Source organism: Rhinopithecus bieti, unplaced genomic scaffold (genome assembly GCF_001698545.2).
Source record: "Rhinopithecus bieti isolate Rb0 unplaced genomic scaffold, ASM169854v2 scaffold_35609, whole genome shotgun sequence".
NCBI lineage: Eukaryota > Metazoa > Chordata > Mammalia > Primates > Cercopithecidae > Rhinopithecus > Rhinopithecus bieti.
Genome location: NW_016815004.1, coordinates 542409 through 563774, shown reverse-complemented (window position 1 = coordinate 563774; position 21366 = coordinate 542409). Strand labels below are relative to the sequence as shown.

The 21366-nt window shown below is 38.4% G+C and overlaps 1 protein-coding gene across 2 annotated transcripts in view; it reads right to left on the bottom strand.

Annotated features, from left to right (window-relative positions):
- Positions 1 to 21366, bottom strand: part of HIBCH (3-hydroxyisobutyryl-CoA hydrolase) — a 114685-nt gene that overhangs the window by 86912 nt on the left and 6407 nt on the right. Inside the window, exons 2-5 of one of the 2 annotated variants that reach the window (XM_017852920.1) lie at positions 18110 to 18152; positions 15997 to 16056; positions 4597 to 4737; positions 2323 to 2407 (exon numbers count right to left, since the gene is read on the bottom strand). In XM_017852920.1, coding sequence (XP_017708409.1) covers positions 2323 to 2407; positions 4597 to 4734 — 223 coding nt within the window. In that variant the 5' untranslated portion in view covers positions 4735 to 4737; positions 15997 to 16056; positions 18110 to 18152. The remainder of the gene's footprint in view (positions 1 to 2322; positions 2408 to 4596; positions 4738 to 15996; positions 16057 to 18109; positions 18153 to 21366) is intronic. The other variant, XM_017852919.1, reaches the window with a different exon arrangement.

The window sequence follows — 21366 nt, the reverse complement described above, 5'->3', positions numbered from 1 at the left end:
TTTAAAAGAAAGATCTGACATCTACTTTTACCACTCTGAGGTTTCACTGATATATACCTAAACAAACAAATAAAAAATGACTGTCATTGTCTATCATCTTTTATTAAGCTCTTAATCACTGCTTACCAATTCTAAAAGGAAAGGAATATAAGTTTTATCACCTTTGGAATGAAACTCTTTTACCTCAAAACCTTTTCAAATTTCCTTCAAATCTTTTCTGACCTAATTTTATTCTAATCAATTAGTTTCATCTAAATTAAAATTAAATGTCCTTTACAATCATTTTTTGAAAATTTTCTGAGTGTCCACTTATCGTTTTGGACTACAATCTTTCAAGAAACTACATTTCCTGGACTTGAATCCACTGCTTTATATGTGTAAACTACAATAATTCTACAATTTGTAACTGTTATTTCCAAACATCAGTATAAAATTAGGCCTATATGCAGAAATAGCTCAGTCAGAAGAAGCTAATAAACTCAACACACAAAGCTCTGCCCATCTGTAAACTGACAAGATCACAGGCCAGACGAAAGGCTAACTCAAGGCTGAAAACAGTATTTTAAAATATGCACGTTGTTGGAAGGCCGAGGCAGGCGGATCGCCTGAGGTCAGGAGTTCAAGACCAGCCTGGCCAACGTGGTGAAACCCTGTCTCTACCAAAAATACAAAAATTAGCAGGGCATAGTGGCAGGCACCTGTAATCCCAGCTACTGAGGAAGCTGAGGCAGGAGAATTGTTTGAACCCAGGAGGTGGAGGTTGCAGCGAGGAGAGATCACGCCACTGCACTCCAGCCAGGGTGACAAGAGTGAAACTCTGTCTCAAAAAAATAAATAAATAAAATAATAATAATAATAAAATGCATGTTGTAGGCAAAACAACAGATTTCAAAAACAATTCAGTTAACAGATCAGTTTAAGCAAAGTTTTCATTAAATTGCAATTTTAAAATTCATTAATAAGTATCTGAAATTATATCCTGAATCCAGCTTTTTTCCTATTCCTAAGGTAATGGTTTACGTAACTCTGGTGAACAAGCCCAAATTACCTTCAGGCTATGTGTATGAGGTATATATGAAACCTAAAGGAATTCCCAATCCCCAAGATATGTCATTCTGTATATGCAAATATTCTAAAATCTAAAAAAGTCTAAACCACTTCTGGTCCCAAGCAATTTCAGATGAGGATACTCAACCTGTATAGATTGATAGAACCCCTGTTAAGTTTTCTGTCTTGTATGAACTAATTTTTCCATTTCGTCCATTGTTCTGGACTTTCACATTTTCATTGGCTCTTGATTCTTTCATCCTACTGATTGTTAGCTGTTCTTTACCAATCCCAAATCACTTGGACTTTTTATCAAATTATATGTGGTTTCACTCTGTTGCTTACACATTAAGAGTAAGACAGTGAGCCCTGTTATCAGCACAGTAGAAAGGTTATAATATATATAATATATTATATATTAATATATATATATAGTATATTCTATATATTTAATATACTATATTCTATATATAATACTATATATATTATATATAAATCTATATATATTATATATTAATATACTATATATATTAATATAATATACTATATATATTATATATAATACACTATATATTATATATAATATAATATATATATATATAATAACTATATATTATAATAATATTACTATATTTATATATAATATACTATATATTATATATAATGATACTCTGAGTATATATAGAGACACTGATGCTGAGAACAGACATTATAGTATAATCATGATTATGAAAAATAAAGACAGTTTCTCTTTTTATCTCAGCATGTTTAAACACATGTAAAGTATATTTACAATATAAATGCTATAAATAAGTACATAGAAGATGGTTGGTTTGGGATCATGAGTAGTGGGAAGCACAGGAAAAATTATGAACATATGAGAGCACGTCATTTTTGAAGAATGGCAAGTCAACATGGCCAGATAGGTCATAAGACTAACAGAACTGCTTAGTATCAGCTCTTCTAAAATATAAAGTGGACCCATATACCCTAACTGGACATTTTATTTGTGATTCAGGGAGAGAGACAACATATTTAAATTTCAAAAGGGTATTTGTGTAGTGAGGAAAAAAATCAGCTATTCTCCTCATTTGCTAATACTAACTGCAGAAAGTCTTCAAATTTTTCTTTTTTCTAAGTTAAGAATGTATTAACTTTATAATAAAAAATTCTAAGAAGTAAAGCAAATTACAAATTACTACAAAAATTTGACAATACTTGATCAGTTTTAGTGGGGCGGGGAACAGCATTCAGGTGAAAGGGAAAAGTTTTTACCTCTGATATCACCCCCAGCACAGAAAGCCTTTCCTCCAGCTCCCTTTATAATGATCAGGAAAGTTTCGGGATCTTGTTCCCACTTCTATTCAAATATAACAGAAGATGGTATAAACATATTATAAACACAAACTCATTAAAGTTATATGTATATGCACATATACGCAATAATATATTCATATACATATATGTGTGTGACAGTACATATTCTTATATAAGGGATATCCAGAAGAACAAATCTCATCCCATTCTTCATTGAATGAACTTCATTTGCTTTTCCCAGATAAAGTAGAGGCTTAGGCTATTTCAAAAGGTTGCTAGATGAGTACACTGTGTGATCCAAAGTTCAAGATGGCACCTGAAATCTTTGCCATAACTTTGATACCAAGTAAGGGGCATAATAATAATGTTACATAAACGTATAAATCTGGAGAACAAATCAACCCAAAGACTGCTGATAAATATAGCAATAACCTTTCTACTGTGCTGATACAGGGCTCACTGTCTTACTCTTAATGTGTAAGCAACAGAGTGAAACCACGTATAATACTGATAAAAAATCCAAGTGATTTGGGATTGGTAAAGACAGCTAACAAATAAGTAGGATGAAAGAATCAAGAGCCAATAAAAATGTGAAAGTCCAGAACAATGGACAAAATGAAAAATTAGTTTCCTACAGACAGAAAACTTAACAGGGGTTCTATCAATCTATACAGGTTGAGTATCCCTCATCTGAAATGCTTGGGACCAGAAGTGTTTCAGACTTTTTTAGATTTTAGAATATTTGCATATACAGAATGACATATCTTGGGGATTGGGAATTCCTTTAGGTTTCATATATACCTCATACACATAGCCTGAAGGTAATTAATTTTTTCCCTTAGGGATGCTGAATAAACAGTGTGTTGTGCACTTGTGTTTTGACTGCAACCCATCATGAGGCCAGGTGTGGAATTTTCCACTTGCGGCGTCATGTCAATACTTAAAGAGTTTTTGAATTTTGTAGCATTTTGAATTAAGGATGTTCAACCTGTACTACAGAATAAATATGTAACGCACAAGGAAGACGTAGCTGGACAGACGTGATTGCCCAAAAGGTTCGTTGAATACTGGACTATATTAATTACATTAATAGAAATGTTATTCTAACATGAACATTTCTAATTTCTTCCACTCTGGCCCAACTCTATTATTTGCAACATTTGGCTTATTTCTATGTATCACATTTTGAGACATATTATAATGGTATCTCAAACAGAAACACAAGAATGGAAGACAGACTCATCGAATGAAGAATTAAGGAATTGGTAGCCAGGGGAAAACCAGGATTTGTTCTACATCTGCATGGCAGACTACATTAGGTACTTATATACACTATTCACTTAATCTTTACATATCATCATCCTCATTTCAGAGCTGAGGAGACTGAGGTACGGACAGATTAACTTTCCCAGCTTACACAGTTAATAAATAGAAATCCGAGTTTCAAACCAGACAGTCTGACTTTAAGTCCTGTTTTTCTACTATTCCATGCTGTTCACTTACGAAAGTTTATGCCTTCTCTGAGAAAAAGCAGGCAGTTTAAAAGTAGCTGTCTGGCCGGGCGCAGTGGCTCACACCTGTAATCCCAGCACTTTGGAAGGCCAAGGTGGGCGGATCACGAAGTCAGGAGATTGAGACCATCCTGGCTAACACGGTGAAACCCCGTCTCTACTACAAAAAATTAGCCGGGTGTGATGGCAGGCACCTGTAGTCCCAGCTACTCCAGAGGCTGAGGCAGCAGAAAGGCGTGAACCTGGGAGGCGGAGCTTGCTTGCAGTGAGCCAAGATGGCGCCACTGCACTGCAGCCTGGGCGACAGAGCAAGACTCCTCTGTCTCAAAAAAAAAAAAAAAAAGCAGCTGTCTTCAAATGAAAAGGTCATCAGGTGGAAGCAGATTAGATTTGTACACTCATTCTCTCAGAGGCAGAAAAAGTATCACTAGTTTAAAGGTCAGAGAAATACACAGTGCCAGAACACAAAAAGAAACTTGCAAACAAATCAGTGCTACATAAAAGTCAAAGAATCTGCCTCAGGAGGCAGTGAGCTCCCTATCACCAGGGATGCTCAAGAATAACTGCACAGGGGAAGCACTGAAACCTCAAGAATCAATGGGGCTTACTGAGATGCAGATCCCAGATAATTATGTGATTCTATGGGAGAAAATACCAGAAGTGTCCTATTATGACATACTTTGAGAAGAATCCATATAACTGCAATAAGAAAATTACAAACCTTTAGCTGTGAATAAATCTGCCGAATCATATTAAGAGTCAGTGCATTGAGGAACTTTGGTCTGTTTAGTGTTATGACTCCCGCACAACCTTTTTTTTCCAATATTACATCTGCTGCTGCATCTGTGTGCTTGGACATTCTCTGTATAAACAAAGAATAACTTTATGATAAAATTTCTTAAGTTTTTATCACAAGCCAACATCAAAACATACATATCAAATGCAAATCTTGCATATTAATGGCAACTAAAGGAATGAATAGGTACATCTTACAAGTTTCTAAAGTTATTTAGATTATGTAGATGGACAATTCCAAAGCAAATCATACACACCTCCTAAATTTTTATTTCTGAGCCAACTGAATAAACTGACTTACTATAGACGCCAGTCTAGAATTTCTTGGACTTTGAAATACTCTTAAATCTTTTAATTTACTACTGTATATCAAGCTCTACGTTACATGCTGAGAAAGCAAAGATGAATAAGAGAGGGCAAATAATTCTTACTATTGTAGCTATGGTCAATTTGAAAATAGAGATGATATTTGAGTTGGGGCTTGATGTATCCCAAGAAAAAGGGGAGATGAGAATTCCAGGTAGAGGAAACCGCACATGCTAAGCCATAAGCAATGATTATTTGGAAATGTTTGTTAAGATGTTAAAACATTAGTGGAACAAAGGCTAGCTGAGGAAATGAGTGGTGAAAGGGTAGGCAGAATAAGTAGTTTGCAGACAGATTATATAATACGACAGACTTAAAAATTGATTTTGCAGTACTAACTAATAAAACACCTGTAAGGAACACAGTTTTAACTACACAGTGATTTCCCAGGACTCTGCTATACCCAACCATCAGGACTCATGGCATCACCATTCTTTTTTTAAGTTCTGGGATACATGTGCTGAATGTGGAGGTTTGTTACATAGGTATACATGTGCCATGGTGGTTTGCTATACCCATCTGTTACCTAGGTTTTAAGCCCTGCGTGCATTAGGTATTTGTTCCAAAGTTCTCCCTCCCCTTGCCTCCCACCCGCCAACAGACCCCGGTGCGTGATGTTCCCCTCCCTGTGTCTATGTGTTTTCATTGTTCAACTTCCACTTATGAGTGAGAACATACGGTGTTTGGTTTTCTGTTCCTGTGTTATTTTGCTGAGAATGATGGCTTCCAGCTTTATTCATGTCCCTGCAAAGGACACAAACTCATTGTTTTTTATGGCTGCATAGTATTCCATGGTGTGTATGTGCCGCATGTTCTTTATCCAGTCTTATCATTGATGGGCATCTGGGTTGGCTCCAAGTCTCTTGTTATTGTAAATAGTGCTGCAATACACATATGTGCACACGTATCTTTATAACAGAATGATTTATAATCCTTTGGGTACACACTCAGAAATGGGATTGCGGGGTCAAACAGTATTTCTGGTTCTAGATCCTTGAGGAATCGCCACACTGTCTTCCACAATGGTTGAATTTATACTCCCACCAACAGTGTAAAAGCGTTCTTATTTCTCCACAGCCTCACTAGCATCTGTTGTTGCCTGGCTTTTTATTCTTTTATTTTTATTTTCTTTCAGACGGAGTCTCACTCTGTCGACCAGGCTGGAGTGTAGTGGTTCCATCTCGGCTCACTGCAAGCTCCGCTTCCTGGGTTCATGCCATTCTCCTGCCTCAGCCTCCCAAGTAGCTGGGACTACAGGCACCTGCCACCACACCAGGCTAATTTTTTGTAATTTTAAAGAGACGGGGTTTCAACGTGTTAGCCAGGATGGTCTCAATCTCCTGACCTCGTGATCCGGCCACCTCGGCATCCCAAAGAGCTGGGATTACAGGCGTGAGCCTGCCTGACTTTTTAATAATCGCCATGCTAACTGGCGTGAGATAGTATCTCACTGAGGTTTTGATTTGCATTTCTCTAATGACCAGTAATGAGTTTTTCATGTTTGTTGGCCGTACACATGTCGTCTTTTGAGAAGTGTCTGTTCATATCCTTCGCTCACTTTTTGATAGGGTTGTTTTTTCTTGTATATTTGTTTCAGTTCCTTGGAGATTCTGGATATTAGACCTCTGTCAGATGGGTAGATTGCAAAACTTTTCTCCCATTCTGTAGGTTGCCTGTTCATGTTCACTCTGATGATAGTTTCTTTAGTGGTGCAGAAGCTCTTTAGTTTGATTAGATACCATTTGTCAGTTTTGGCTTTTGTTGCAATTGCTTTTGGTGTTTTGGTCATGAAGTCTTTGCCCATGCCTATGTCCTGAATAGTACTGCCTAAGTTTTCTTCTAGGGTTTTTACTGTTTTGGGTTTTACATTTAAGTCTTTAATTCATCTTGAGTTCATTTTTGTACAAGGTGTAAGGAAGGGGTCCAGTTTCAGCTTTCTGCATATGGCTAGTCAGTTTTCCCAGCACCACTTATTAAATAGGAAATCCTTTCCCCATTGCTTGTTTGTGTCAGGTATGTTGAAGATGGCACCACCATTCTTAACACATTCCTTTATGTAAAGGCAACACTTAAAACCTTGCATGGGAAAAGTGTGTAATGAAAAATTGAAAATTGAAATTGGAAAATTTTAACTGGAGAATGCCAATTAAAACTAAACAGCATACCTATTAGCAAAAATCTAATAACTAGAAGTACATATTTTGACTGCATTAAGCAACATGTTTATACAATGTTTAAGTTCTCCTTTATGAAATCAAGTTGCACATTTATTATTGGAGTTAATTTTGTAAAATCATCAGATAAAATAGAAATAATTTATATTCACTTAAAGTTACAGGAACAATTATTAAACAGAAAAGGTTGTGTTTCAATTTCATCTGAATTTCTGAGTTTCTCTAATGAGAAATTTAAATCAAAACTTTAGCAATAGTAAGATATATTTTGTAATCATACTGACAATTATCAAAGTCTGATACACACACACACACACATCTGATATATTCTTGAGTATAAGTAAACAAACGTACTGGGGAAGGATAAACTTACAGAACCTGAAAACAACAGTCTGATACTTTTTTTCACAGATAGATACACATGGATTTATTTTTCTAAATGCTAGGAAACAGTGTTACTTTTTTTTTTTTTTTTTTTTTTTTTTTTAGTTCCAGGGTACATGTGCAGGATTGTTACATAATTAAATTCATGTCATGGGGGTTTGTTGTACAGACTGCCACATAAACTTAGAATACATACAATAGTTATTTTTTTCTGCTCCTCTCCCTCCTCCTATCCTCGACCCTCAAGTAGGCCCCAGTGTCTGTTGCTTCCCTCTTTGTGTCCATGTGTTCACGTCATTTAGCTCCCACTTATAAGTGAGAACGTGCGGTATTTGGTTTTCTGTTCCTGCATTAGTTTGCTAAGGATGATGGCCTCCAGGTCCCTCCATGTTTCTGCAAAGGTCACAACTTCTTCTGTATTATGGCTGCATAGTATTCTATGGGGTATATGTACCAGATTTTCTTTATCCAATCTGCTACTGATGGGCATTTGGGTTGATTCCATGTCTTTACTATTGTGAATAGTCCTGCAGTGAACATATGTGTGCCTGTGTCTTTATGGTAGTATAATTTATATTCCTTTAGTATACACCCAGTAATGGAACTGCTGGGTCGAATGATAGTTCTGTTTCTAGCTCTTTGAGGAAATCGCCACACTGCTTTCCACAACGGTGGAACTAATTTACACTCCCATCAACAGTGTATACACGTTCCCTTTTCTCCACAACTTCCCAGCATCTGTTATTTTTTGACTTTAATAATAGTCATTCTGACTGGTGTGAGATGGTATCTCATCATGGTTTTGTTTTGCATTTCTCTAATGATCACTGATATTGAGCTTTTTTTTTTCCCATATGTGGTTGGCCGCATGTGTATCTTCTTCTGAAGTTTTTTTTCTCTCATAAATTTAAGTTTCTTATAGATGCTGGATATTGGACCTTTGTCAGATGCATAGTTGCAAACATTTTCTCCCATTCTGTAGGTTGTATGTTTGTTGATAGTTTCTTTTTCTGTACAGAAGCTCTTTAATAAGATCTCATGTGTCAATTTTTGCTTTTGTTCTTATTGTTTTTGGCATCTGCGTCATGAAATCTTTGCCCATTCCTCTGTCCAGAATGATACTGCCTAGGTTGTCTTCCGGGTTTTTACCGCTTTGGGTTTTACATTTAAGTCTTTAAGACTTAAATATATCTTAAAATAAAAATATCTCGTCTTGAGATAATTTTTGCATATGGTCTAAGGAAGGGGTCCAGTTTCATTTCTCCACATGTAGCTAGCCAGTTATCCCAGCACCATTTATTGAATAAGTAACCCTTTTGTCATTGCTTCTTTTAGTCAGGTTTGTCAAAGATTAGACACTTGTCTGTCTCAATGGCTGTAAATTAGTCTAAAGAGAAATCTACATGAATGTTGTAATTGGAAGTGAAGCAGCCTCCCCTGCTTACCAGGGGCATAAGCCATAAGAAAGATTAACTAAAAATGTTAATCTTAGTTAACATTTCCCACTCTCTTGCTGACTTTTCTTCCTGGAACCCAACCAGGCTTTCCTAGCAAAGACTGGAACCAGAGGGTGCTGGCTCACGAGGGAAACAGAGATCACTGCTAAATCCTTTCCCTTTATCTCCCATACAGAACAAAAGGCTTTATCTGCAGGGAGGGGAAGGAAAACCTCAAGCTTGTAGCCCTAGGGCTCTGATGTCTCATTCCAGTGGGGGAAGGAAACAGAGGCCTAATAAATAAAAGTCTTCATCTCAAAAGAGAAGCACTTCAAGACCATAGCCTAAGGACCTTAGTGTTTGTCAACAACAGCTGAAGAAAAGGAACTGGGGACAAAAGAAAAGGAAAACTTAACAAGGCAGTCAATCTCAATCCCCAGAGGAGGGAGAGGGAGTTGGGGGAAGAAGTGGCTGACTACAATGCAGAAGCATGGAAAATTGTAAGGGAATGGAACTCCTCTGCATGGTATTGGGGTGGTGGGCACATGATTTATAAATTTGTCAAAACTCACAGAAATGTGCATCACAGTGAACTTTAATGTACACCAACTGTCTTAGTCCATTCCTGTTGCTACAGCAAAATGCCTTTAACTGGGTAATTTACAAAGATTATAGAGGCTAGGAAGTTCAAAATCAAGATCAAGGCAAGTTCAAGTTCAAGATTCAGAGACTGGTAAGACCCTATTTTTCATGAGTTCTGTGTATCCACACATGGCACAAGGAAGGAAAAGGGCAAAAAGGATTAGTTAACTCCCTTCAACCTCTTTTATAAGAACACTAATCCATAAGGGTGGGGTGCTCATGACTTATCACTTCCCAAAAAGCCCCACCTCTTAAATACCATCACATTTGGTATTAGGCTCCAACATATGAATTTTGGAGGGACACATACATTCAAACCATAGCATGAGCTATCTTTTAAAAAGGAAAAAAATTACCCAGGATATCAGGGAATTCCAATATGGAATGCAGACTATGACAGATGAACTGTCAACTGAAGAATCAGAGATTCGTAAGTTTGGAAAAGACAGTTTTACTTCTCATAAAAGAGGCTGCAGGCTGACCAACCCACAGGCTGGGAAGCACAGCCTCTGGCAGAAGCCAAGAGCAAGCATTTCTAGCCAGGGAAAGATGAGACGGGAATTTATGCTGAACTGGCTGGTTACACAAACATATTCAACAAGTTAAGGAGGAGCTATGAATATTCACAAACAGGAGGCACATGCATGTACAGTAAGCCAACATGTATGCAACATGCATGCCATGTTAACTCTGGGGTGGAGACTTAACAATTAAATGTATCACAATTAGGCCCTATACATCAAAAGATGAAGTAGAGGAAATGGAATCCCACTGTGTGCAGCCTCCCTCCACAGACTGGCCAGAACCACTCCCATCATCCCTGGTCTTTTATTAGGAAGGAATGCTGGTCAGCTGCTGTGTCAAAATTGCAAAAAGAAGGAACAACAGTTAGGTGGTTGCTTGAAATTAGCAGGGGAAAAATTTAGGCTAGTCTCTGTGTAACTCTTAGGGAAGAAAGCCTAATGGTGGCTAACGAGGGAGGAGGTATTACAAACTCCCAATCCATCTTGGCCAGGAACTCATTCTTTCAGCTTTCTCTGGGGTCCCCTTGGCTGAGAGGGGGATCTAGTCATTTGAGGAAACAGGATTTTTTCTTTCTCAGAACCTAACTGAATTACACATTATGACATAACCTCAGTGAAGTGACTGTGGTGATGAGGAAGCTAACTAACTTTGGAAATCAGTGAAATGACTGAAAACTATATGGATGATAAAGGAACTGTACATCAACAGTGTACTATTATCAACACGGCTTTTCCTGGTAGCGGGGAGCAGGTAACAATTCTGCAACTGCTTTGCATATATACTAGGCTTAAATTAGTAAGTAATGGAGCCTGGCTCTCACTGTCAGGAGCAGAGTTACAGTTAGAACAAGAAGAGAAAGACAGAATGAACCCTGACCTATGGTACTGGATTAAAGACAAAGACATCACTATGAACTCATGTTTAGTTTAATATACATACACAGAATAAGTACAGAAACAATTATAGATATGCATGAATATATGGGTAAGTACATAGTGTATATGTATTCTATTACACATACATACATTATCCTAGCTCTATTCTCTGAGAGAAAGCCATGACACTCAGTAGCAAAGAGCACTCCCAGAGTCTAGATCTTGATTTCTAAATGCAATTCTCCAATAAAGGCAACCAGAGCTCCTTAGAGAAATGGCTGATTCCAGCACTAAGATAGGGAAAACACAAAATGAGTCCAGAGCACACCTTCTAGCACCAGAAAGGAAATGTTCAAAAAGAAAAAAAAAATTAAAAGGATGGGGTCACATGAAAGAAATACAGAAGCCAAAATGAAAGAATTCCTAATGGCCAGAACTGGAACAATGAAACAATCAATAATTTGATATTAGATGATAGCCCAAAGAATAAATATCCATGAGTCCACACAGAATAAATAAATGGAGGAGAAAAGATCATCTTCCTTACAGAATTCTAAATGACATACGTAGTTATCTCCCTTCCAAGAGACACAGCTTTGTCCCCTCACCTTTTGAGGGTGGGCTGGACTTACTGACTTGCTTTCAATAAGCAGAGCATGAAAGGGAAAAATAGTAACTTTACAGTGGAAAACAATAAATGATACTTACACAAAGGGATAAAAGTTGGCATTATCAATGATGTCATGTAGATATCACATACTCCCTGATGCATTTATCAAAACTCACAAAAACTCCCTGATACAATGTGATAAGAAGGGCAATTTTCCTCTGTCATATTCTTGCTAAAAACCTTAACTCTAGTCTAATTGTGAAAAAAACAACAGAGAAGCCCAGATGAGATGGTATTCTACAGGCTACCTGACCAGTACTCCTTACAACTGTCAAGGGCATGAAAAATACGGAAAGCTAAGTTGAGAAACTATCACAGACTAGAGGAGACTAAAAAGCATGACAAGTAAATACAGTGTCATTGATTCCTGGAACAGAATATTAATGAAAAAAAAGTGGTAAAATCCAAATAAAGTCTGGAGTTAACAGTGATACACAAATTGTCTTAGTTCATTTTCTGTTGCTCACAACAGAATACCTGAAGCTGTGTAATTTGTAAAGAAAAGGAATTTATTCCTTTCCTTACAGTTACGGAGGCTGATGTCCAAAGTCAAAAGGATACATCTAGTGAGGGCCTTCTTGCTGGTGGGGACTCTGCAGAGACCCAAGGAGGTACAGGGCATCATATGTCAAGGAAGCTAAGCATGCTAGCTCAGGTCTCTCTTACTTCTCTTACAAAGCCACCAGTCTCACTCCCATAACCCCATTAATCAATGAATGGATTCATCCTTCGTGAGGACAGAGGCCTCGTGACCCAATCACCTTTCAAAGGCCTTACATTTCAATATATCCATACTGGGGATTAAATTTCAAAATGAGTTCTGGAGGGGGCAAATATTCAAACCACAACACCAATGTTCTCAGTTTTGATAAGTGTACCATAGTAAGAATATTAGGCAGTTTGCTAGGGCTGCCATATCAAAGTACCACTACTTAAGTGGCTTAACCAACACAAACTTATTGTCTCATAGTTTTGAAGGCTACAAGTCTGAAATCAAGGGGTCAGCAGGGCAATGCTCCTGCTGAAGGTGCTAGGGAAGGATCTATCCTAGACTTCTTTCCTGGCTTCGGATAGTTTTCTGGCTTGCGGCAGCATAACTCCAATCTTCACATGACATTATCCTGTGTACATGACTATCTGCAAATTCCCCTTTTATAAGCATACCAGTCATATTGGATCCGGGCCCACCCTACTCAATTATGACCTTAACTAATTACACATACAACAACCCTATTTCCAGATTAGGTCACATTCTGAGGTACTGAGGACTAGGACTTCAACATATGAATTTTAGGGGACACAATTCAATCTATAATAGCAATGTAGAAACGCATTAGGGGAAACTGAAACTGGGTGAGAGGTATGTAAGAACTCTGTACTATCTTTTAAACTTACCTGTAGATCTAAAACTGTAAAATAATTTTAAAAATTATCTTAAAAGCTTATTTCTATAAAGTCAGTTGATAAAATATAACATTTTCTTAATAAGCTAAATAGATTCCCCACATCCAGCTGAACCCATAATTTCAGTAAGATTTTTTGTTTTTAACTCAAGGGGGCAACCACAGGTAAAATGGTGAAAACCAAAATTGCCTTGGTTTGCAACACTACTGATTTAGTGTCTATCTTTCTCAGGCACTTTTCCATAAACTATTAGCAAAAATGGAATGCTGTACGTTATTCTGCACCTCCCATGGTTAATTCAGCAACCTGCCATGGTCATCTTTCCATGTCACTACTACAGATAAAGCTGTCTTATTTTTTTTCTATGTTTCTATGGTAAAATAAAACACACACACAAAGACAACCACCCAAAGTATAATACAGAACTTAGTCAATTACTATAATGCAAAACTCTTGTAACCACTACCTAGGTCAAGAAATGGAACTTAGCTGCTGAGAGATGCTATCTGGCATGAGCACTGGAATTTCTCTGTACTTTACTGCTGGGTATGCTATGAATGGGTATGCCATGAACCCAAGGGCCTGACCACTCCTTGCCCAGGTCATTTTCAAGGTAGCCACCGTGAAGAAGAAGGTCTTAGCTGTGAGCCACCATGAAGAAGAAGGTAATGTCTTCCTCTGAGACAGACAGCAGACTTATTTACAGCTTGCTAAAACCAGCAGGTTTCCCAAATCGCATGACAATTGTACTATCATGCAATATTCTGCAAATGCAGACACTCATATGGGTCCTCTGTATCACTCCCCTGAGGCTTGAGGAGCAAGAGAAAACTTGCTCAGTGTTGCTCGTTGTACCACTCACAAAAAATTCTTTTTCTAATCCAAGATTGTCACGTCTTCTGCCAGCATCTATGAAATATTAACAAGCTAACTATTAGCTTGTATAGTACTACAGACTGAATGTTTGTGTCCCTCCAAAATTTGTATGTTGAAATCCTAACCCCCAAGGTGATGGCAGAAGAGGTGGGACCTTTGAGAGGTGATTAGGTCACGTTGGCCCTCATGAATGAGATTAATGCCCTTATAAAAGAAATCCTGGAGAGCTTCTTCACCCCTTCTACCACAAGAGGACACAGAGAGAAGATGGCCAACAAGGCTGTCTATGAACCAGGAAGCTGGCCATCACCAGACACCAAATCTGCTGGCCCCTTGATCTTGAACTCCCCAGCCTCCAGAACTATGAGAAATAAATTGTTTTTTATAAGCTACCTACCCATTTTACAGTATTTTGTTACAGCAGCTCAAATGGACTAAAACACTATCATCCACTGTATTCTTGGGAACTAGGAATCTAGATGTGGAGGAAAAGAGATTCAGATGTAGGATTAAAAGGGCTATGAATAATTCTAGGACACCATCTGGACATATATAAAAAGAACATGTGTGCTGTCATGACAATGATATGCACAGTATCATTTCATGCACTCCAAACACTATACCCTCAATACTGAATAGAACTACTTTCTAAAAGGAAAAAAAGAAAATGAAAATAGAAGTTTTCTCCATATCCAGATCAAAATTAAATGACCTTTTGCTCACTAAATTAAAATGGTGTTTAAGAATTTAAAATAGGCCAGGCATGGTGGCTCACACCTATAATTCTAGCACACTGAGGGGCCAAGTCAGGAAGATCATTTGCGCCCAGGAGTTCGAGGCCAGCCTGGGCAACGTAGAAACCTCATCTCTACAAAAAATTTAAAAATTAGCTGGGTTGGTGGTCCATACCTGTAGTCCTAGCTACTCGGGAGGCTAAGGCAGGAGGATCACCTGAGCCTAGGAGTTCGAGGCTACAGTGAGCTAGTATCACTACACTCCAGCCTGGGCAACACAGCAAGACCTTGTCTCATAACAAACAAAAAAAAGAGTTTAAAATAGATTATGGAGAAAGAAGAAAAAAAAGTATTTCCCTGAATATTTTTGTAGTAAGAATATTTCCAAATTAGTCTACAGATACAAATGAGGCTTCACTGACAGATTCCACTGGCTTTCATTAGCTTGACAAACCTTATATGCAGAAATGCAGAATTCTGTCCTCCCTTCTGGGTTCTATTCCCTACCTCTATCTCGGAAGCGTCACCACGAATGTCACGCTATTAACGCAAAATAATCCTGTCCACTTCTCATAACTCTGCCTGCAATACTGCCATCAATGGCATACTTCCATCACTCCACCATGAAATAAAAAGGATCTCTCTCTGTCTCTCTCTCTCTCACTCTCTCAGAAAGGCCACAGAAGAATTGCTTGGGATACATTTTCCCTACCCCTGAGGCACTCACAAAAGCAAACACTGAGACTCAGAACTATTCAACCCCCAGGCCCTGAGAGTCTTTATCTTCTTTCCAGGTGTTTTCTGCCCCATGCACCATAGTCGCCATGTGATCTGGATTCTGTCATGTCTTCCCATTCCACCTATGTACTTAGTCTAAATATGAGTCACTGACACCGCTCCTAGTTTTTTTTCTAGGAAACTCCTCAGCCTCCATGTACAACAGCTGAATAAAATAAGTAAGGGTAGCGCTGTAGTTCAAATATTTGCCCCCTCCAATGTGGCAATACCAAAAGGTGAGTCCTTTAAGAAGTGATTGGGCATGACAGTTCTGCTCACAAGAGCGGATTAACCCATTCATAAATTAATGGGTTAATGGATTAATGAGTTAATGAATCAATGGGTTAGTATGGGAGTAAGACTGTGGGTTTATAAGAGAAAGAGGGAGAACTGGGCTAGCACACTTAGCCTCCTCGTCACATGATGCCCTGTACCACCTTGGGACTCTACAGAGAGGACTCACCTGCAAAATGGCCCACGCCAGATGCAGCACCTTGACCTTGGACTTCTCAACCTACATTAACTACAAGAAATAAGTTCCTTTTCTTTACAAATTCCTCGGTTTTAGGTATTCTGTTATAAGCAACAGAAAAAAACAGACTAACACAGTTAGGAAGGGATATGCCAGGCTTTGTATCCCCATCTCCACTTAGGTTTAACAGAGGCACAGTTGCAATAGTTACTTAGTGCTCACTCTGTCAGAGGCTATAGAGCGTACAAAGCAAATCTATGAAGACAGATAGCCAGGACTCAAATCACACCTCATAATTACTAGCTGTGACATTTGGGCATGTTACTTAGCCTCTCTGTCCCTCAATTTCTGCCCTGTTATACAGAGATAAGGCTACAATCCCTTAATTCCTAAAATTTTCTAGATTTTGAAAACAGTACATACTAAATGCTTTATAAAATACCCCAAGAGGAGTCTAGGTCCTTGTAATACTTGATTACATAGTAATAAAGTGTTTTTGTATTTATGCACCAAACCATAAGTGTTCACACTGGTTAGGATAAAAACTAAAAGAGCTTCAAGTACATCCAGGTCAGATTTTGCCAATGCATTTACCACAAACTAACAAAAAACTTTTGGTTTTAGGGTTTTAGAATTGCAAATAAGAGATCTGTAGTATGTACCCCAGAGGAGTATCATGAGAATTAACTGAGCTAATAACATGACAAATACTTACAGTACCACCTAGAATACAGTGATATCAGATGACCTGTTATTGTTTTTATGTGCAATTTACTTGTCAGCCTCTATAAGAGATATAAAAGTGAATAAAATGTATTTCCTCCTTACAATCTGGTAAACTATGGATATTTAACTTTGCAAGGGTACCATTACAATAATAGCTAACGTATAAAATGACTGTTACATGCCATGCACTATGCTTTTTTTTTTTTTTTTTTTTGAGATGGAGTCTCACTCTGTCACCCAGGCTGGAGTACAGTGGCGCGATCTCGGCTCACTGCAAGCTCCACCTCCTGGGTTCACGCCATTCTCCTGCCTCAGCCTCCCAAGTAGCTGGGACTACAGGTGCCCGCCACCATGTCTGGCTAATTTTTTGTATTTTTTTAGTAGAGATGGGGTTTCACCATGTTAGCCAGGATGGTCTCGATCTCCTGACCTCGTGATCTGCCCGCCTCGGCCTCCCAAAGACTATGCTAGATTTTTTAATGCATTATTTTGATGGTTAACATTGAGTGTCAACCTGATTGGATTGAAGGATGCAAAGTGTTTTTCCTGGGTGTGTCTGTGTAGGTATTGCCAAAGAAGATTAACATTTCAGTCAGTGGACTGGGAGAGGTAGACCCACCCTCAGTCTGAGTGGGCATCGTCTAATCAGCTGCCAGCATGGCTAGGATAAAAGCAGGCAGAAGTTGGAAGGACTTGACTTGCTGAGTCTTCCAGCCTTCATCTTTCTCCGGTGCTGGATGCTTGCTACCCTCGAACATCAGCCTCTAAGTTCTTCAGCTTTTGAACTCTTAGACTTATACCAGTGGTTTGCCAGTGGCTCTCGGGCCTTTGGCCACAGACTGAAGGCTGCACTGTCAGCTTCCCTACTTTTGAGGTTTTAGGACTCAGGGTGATCCATCATTGGCTTCCTTGCTCCTCAATTTGCAGATGGCCTATCATGGGACTTTATCTTGTGATCATGTGAGTCAATTCTCCTTAATAAACTCCCTTTCATATATACATATGTCCTATTAGTTCTGTCCTTCTAGAGAATGCTGATTAATACAATTATCTTATTTATCATTTAAAAGCATTCTAAAGTAGATACTATTATTATTCTCATTTTATATATATCAAAAGGGAAGCTGTAAGAGACCAAGTACCCACCCAAGATGAAGTAGTGAACCCATTATTTAACCCAGGCATTCTGACTTGTAAGAACCATGGTTTTAACCATAATCTTATGCCACCTCCTACAAGGTATATGGGCCATGTCTTGACGCTACAGTTGAGAACCATGATGTACCAAGATCAAGGAAACCTGCCATACCAGTATTTCTCTACTTCTCTAACAATGACATTTTAAGTTACACATACAAATAATGCCCGCAAAACTTACCAAATGGTGCAGTATGGTATTAGTCCTTTTGAATGCATTAAACCTGAAACAAATGTGGAATAAAATGAGAACAGTAATGTGGGTAGTCATGCTTCAGTTTACAAATAGTATATCACCTTTTGTTTCAGCCTCTTCTAAAAGGTATTATTAGAACAAAAAGTTTTAAAAGGTTTAGCTCTCATTCACTGGTGGGAACATTAAATGGTATAGCCACTTGGCACATGAATTTTATGGTAACTTTTCATAACTGCCAAAATGTGGAAGTAACCAAGATGTTCTTCAATGGCTGGAAGACAAACCAATTTCAATACAACCATATAAAATATTATTCAGCCATGAAAAAGAGAAATGAGCTATTATGCCACAAAAAGAAATTGGACGAAAGTTAAATACATACATACTACTAAGCAAAAGAAGCCAGTCTGAAAAGGCTACACACTCTGATTTCAACTGTATGATATTCTGAAAAGGGCAAAATTATGAAATCAGTAGAAAGATCAGTGGTTGCCAGGGGTTTGGGGGAGTGAGTGAGGGATGTACAGTTGGAACACAGGAGATGTTTAGGGCAGTGAAGCTTATCTGTACGACAGTGTAATGGTTGATACATGTCCTTATTATTTGTCAAACTTTTCTGCTCAAATTTGCAGGTCATTTTTTCCATCAACTTAAAACTACTCTAAAAAATAAAGTCATTACTCTTAAGAAAAAACATTTGTTAAAGATGCAATACAAACAGCATTCTCAGACACTGTAGAGAGAGGTATAAATTGGTACTGCCTTTCTGGTAAACAGTTTGGAAACACAAATCCACAGCCTTTAAAATGATCACACCCTTCAATCCACTAATTCTGCAAGCATGTGCACTAGGGAAATCTCAGAAATATGACCAAAGTTTGATTGATAAATATGTTCACAATTATTTACATGATGGAAAAACTGAAAACAAAGTAAATGTCTAAGAATAGAGCATTATTTTAAAGACTGTGTCTATTAATACACACAGCCATTACACAACCACTAAAAATACTAACATGGAAAAGCAGTCATGACAAATCACAAAAGGAGAGCAAGCTACAAAACAATAAACACAACACACTTCTATTTTTGCTGTTTTAAAAGTGCTTGTTGGGCTAGGAATACAAAGCCTGAGACACAGCTTGACCAAAGTGACCACTGATAATGGACATGAAAATGGTGAGGGTGGGGTCACCTGGTAAGGGGCATGAACAAACATGGAACGTTGGAAATTGTCCCTATCCCGATGCTAATTACAGGACTGCAGGTATAAGTTCACTAAGCTATAAACTTCAGAACAGTGTACTCAAGTGCCTTATGTACATTATAATAAGAAAGTAAAAGGCAACACCGGGAAGGGCATTGATTAAGAGAGGCATGAGGAGGGCCTCCGGAAAGCTTGTTTCTTGATCCAGGTGCTGGTGATTTAGGTATGTTTAGTTCGTGAAAATTCATTATGTTGTATCATTATGCTTTGGGCTTTTTAAAAAATTTCCTAAAAGACATAGCTCTTGCCCTTGAGAAACCCACAATGTAATGACATGTGCACATAAAAATACTATAGTTAGAATATACTAAGATGCATGCTTTTTGTTTAAGAAACTAAATTTAAGATCTATGGAAAGAGGTCAAAGCTAGAATCAGTAGCTACAGCAGCCTGATAAGGGCTGTGCACATGTACAGATACATATACTATCTAATGGAACTGATAAACTGACAATCTGTTAATTTTTCAAGGATACTCTGAGATTATACAAAGACCAACAGCCTGAGGTTGCACAAAAGGCAGTATGACCAGTTACCACTTGTAACCACAACTTGGATGACTGGATTTATAAAAATATTTGTAATCCAACTTACCTTTCAAAATTTATATTTCTTTCTTTTTATATAACATTCAAATTGAATTATACAATAGAGAGAAACGACCTATTTGTTTAAGTCAGTCACAGTTCACATTCCTGAACTAGCATTTTTGAATTTGTCTCACCACAAGTAAAGTGTTCTTATCCTAGCCCAGTGATTCCAAGACTAGTCTGTGCATTAGAATCACCTGGAGACTTGGCTAGGCATGGTGGCTCATGCCTGTAATCCCAGCACTTTGGGAGGCCAAGGCAGGCAGATCACCTGAGGTCAGGAGTTCCAGACCAGCCTGGCCAACAAGGTGAAACCCCGTCTCTACTAAAAGTACAAAAATTAGCCGGGTATAGTGGCAGGCACCTGTAATTCCAGCTACTCAGGAGGCTGAGGCAGGAGAATAGCTTGAACCTGGGAGGCAGAGTGTAGAAAGTAAAAAGTTTCCTCTTCAAAGTTTTTCTTCTTGTTAAAGAATAAATCGTAAGTGTTAGAAATAATAATTTCTTTTAAAGACTTTCTTCAAGTCTCCTTGCTTTGTGCTAATAACTCCTTGTTAAGCCCTATCCTGCATAACTATTGGACATGCTCACAGGCACGTTCCAGCTCACAGCCTATGCCCCTTCCTTATTTAAAAATGTTATCCCTTCCTTAAACCTTTCATAAGCAAATTCTTTGTTCTTCCCTGCACTTACCTATTTACGCTATTAGCATATTGGGTATCAGTTTAAGAGTGTGAGGTCCCGCTCCAGCCAAAGGATGCACGACACAGCAGTAAGGACAACATAAATGCGTAAGGGATATAAATATGTCTGCTTTTCCTTTGTCAAATGTGCTCTCGCCATTGTTCCATCTGCGATTGAGCACCCTTCTGCAGAAAGTAAAAATTGCTTGCTGAGAAATCTTTTTGTCTCTATGCTGACTTTTCTTCACAGCACCAATCATCTAACAATTTTGGTATTTCTTTTTTTTTTTTTCTTTTTTTTTGAGACAGAGTCTCACTCTGTCGCCCGGGCTGGAGTGCAGTGGCCGGATCTCAGCTCACTGCAAGCTCCGCCTCCCAGGTTTACGCCATTCTCCTGCCTCAGCCTCCCGAGTAGCTTAGCTGGGACTACAGGTGCCCATCACCTCGCCTGGCTAGTTTTTTTTTTTCTACTTTTTAGTAGAGACGGGGTTTCACCGTGTTAGCCAGGATGGTCTCAATCTCCTGACCTCATGATCCGCCCGTCTCGGCCTCCCAAAGTGCTGGGATTACAGGCTTGAGCCACCGCACCGGGCCCAATTTTGGTATTTCTAACACAGAGGTTGCAGTGAGCTGAGACTGTGCCACTGCACTCCAGCCTGAGCGACAAGAGTGAGACTCTGTCTCCAAAAAAAAAAAAAAAAAA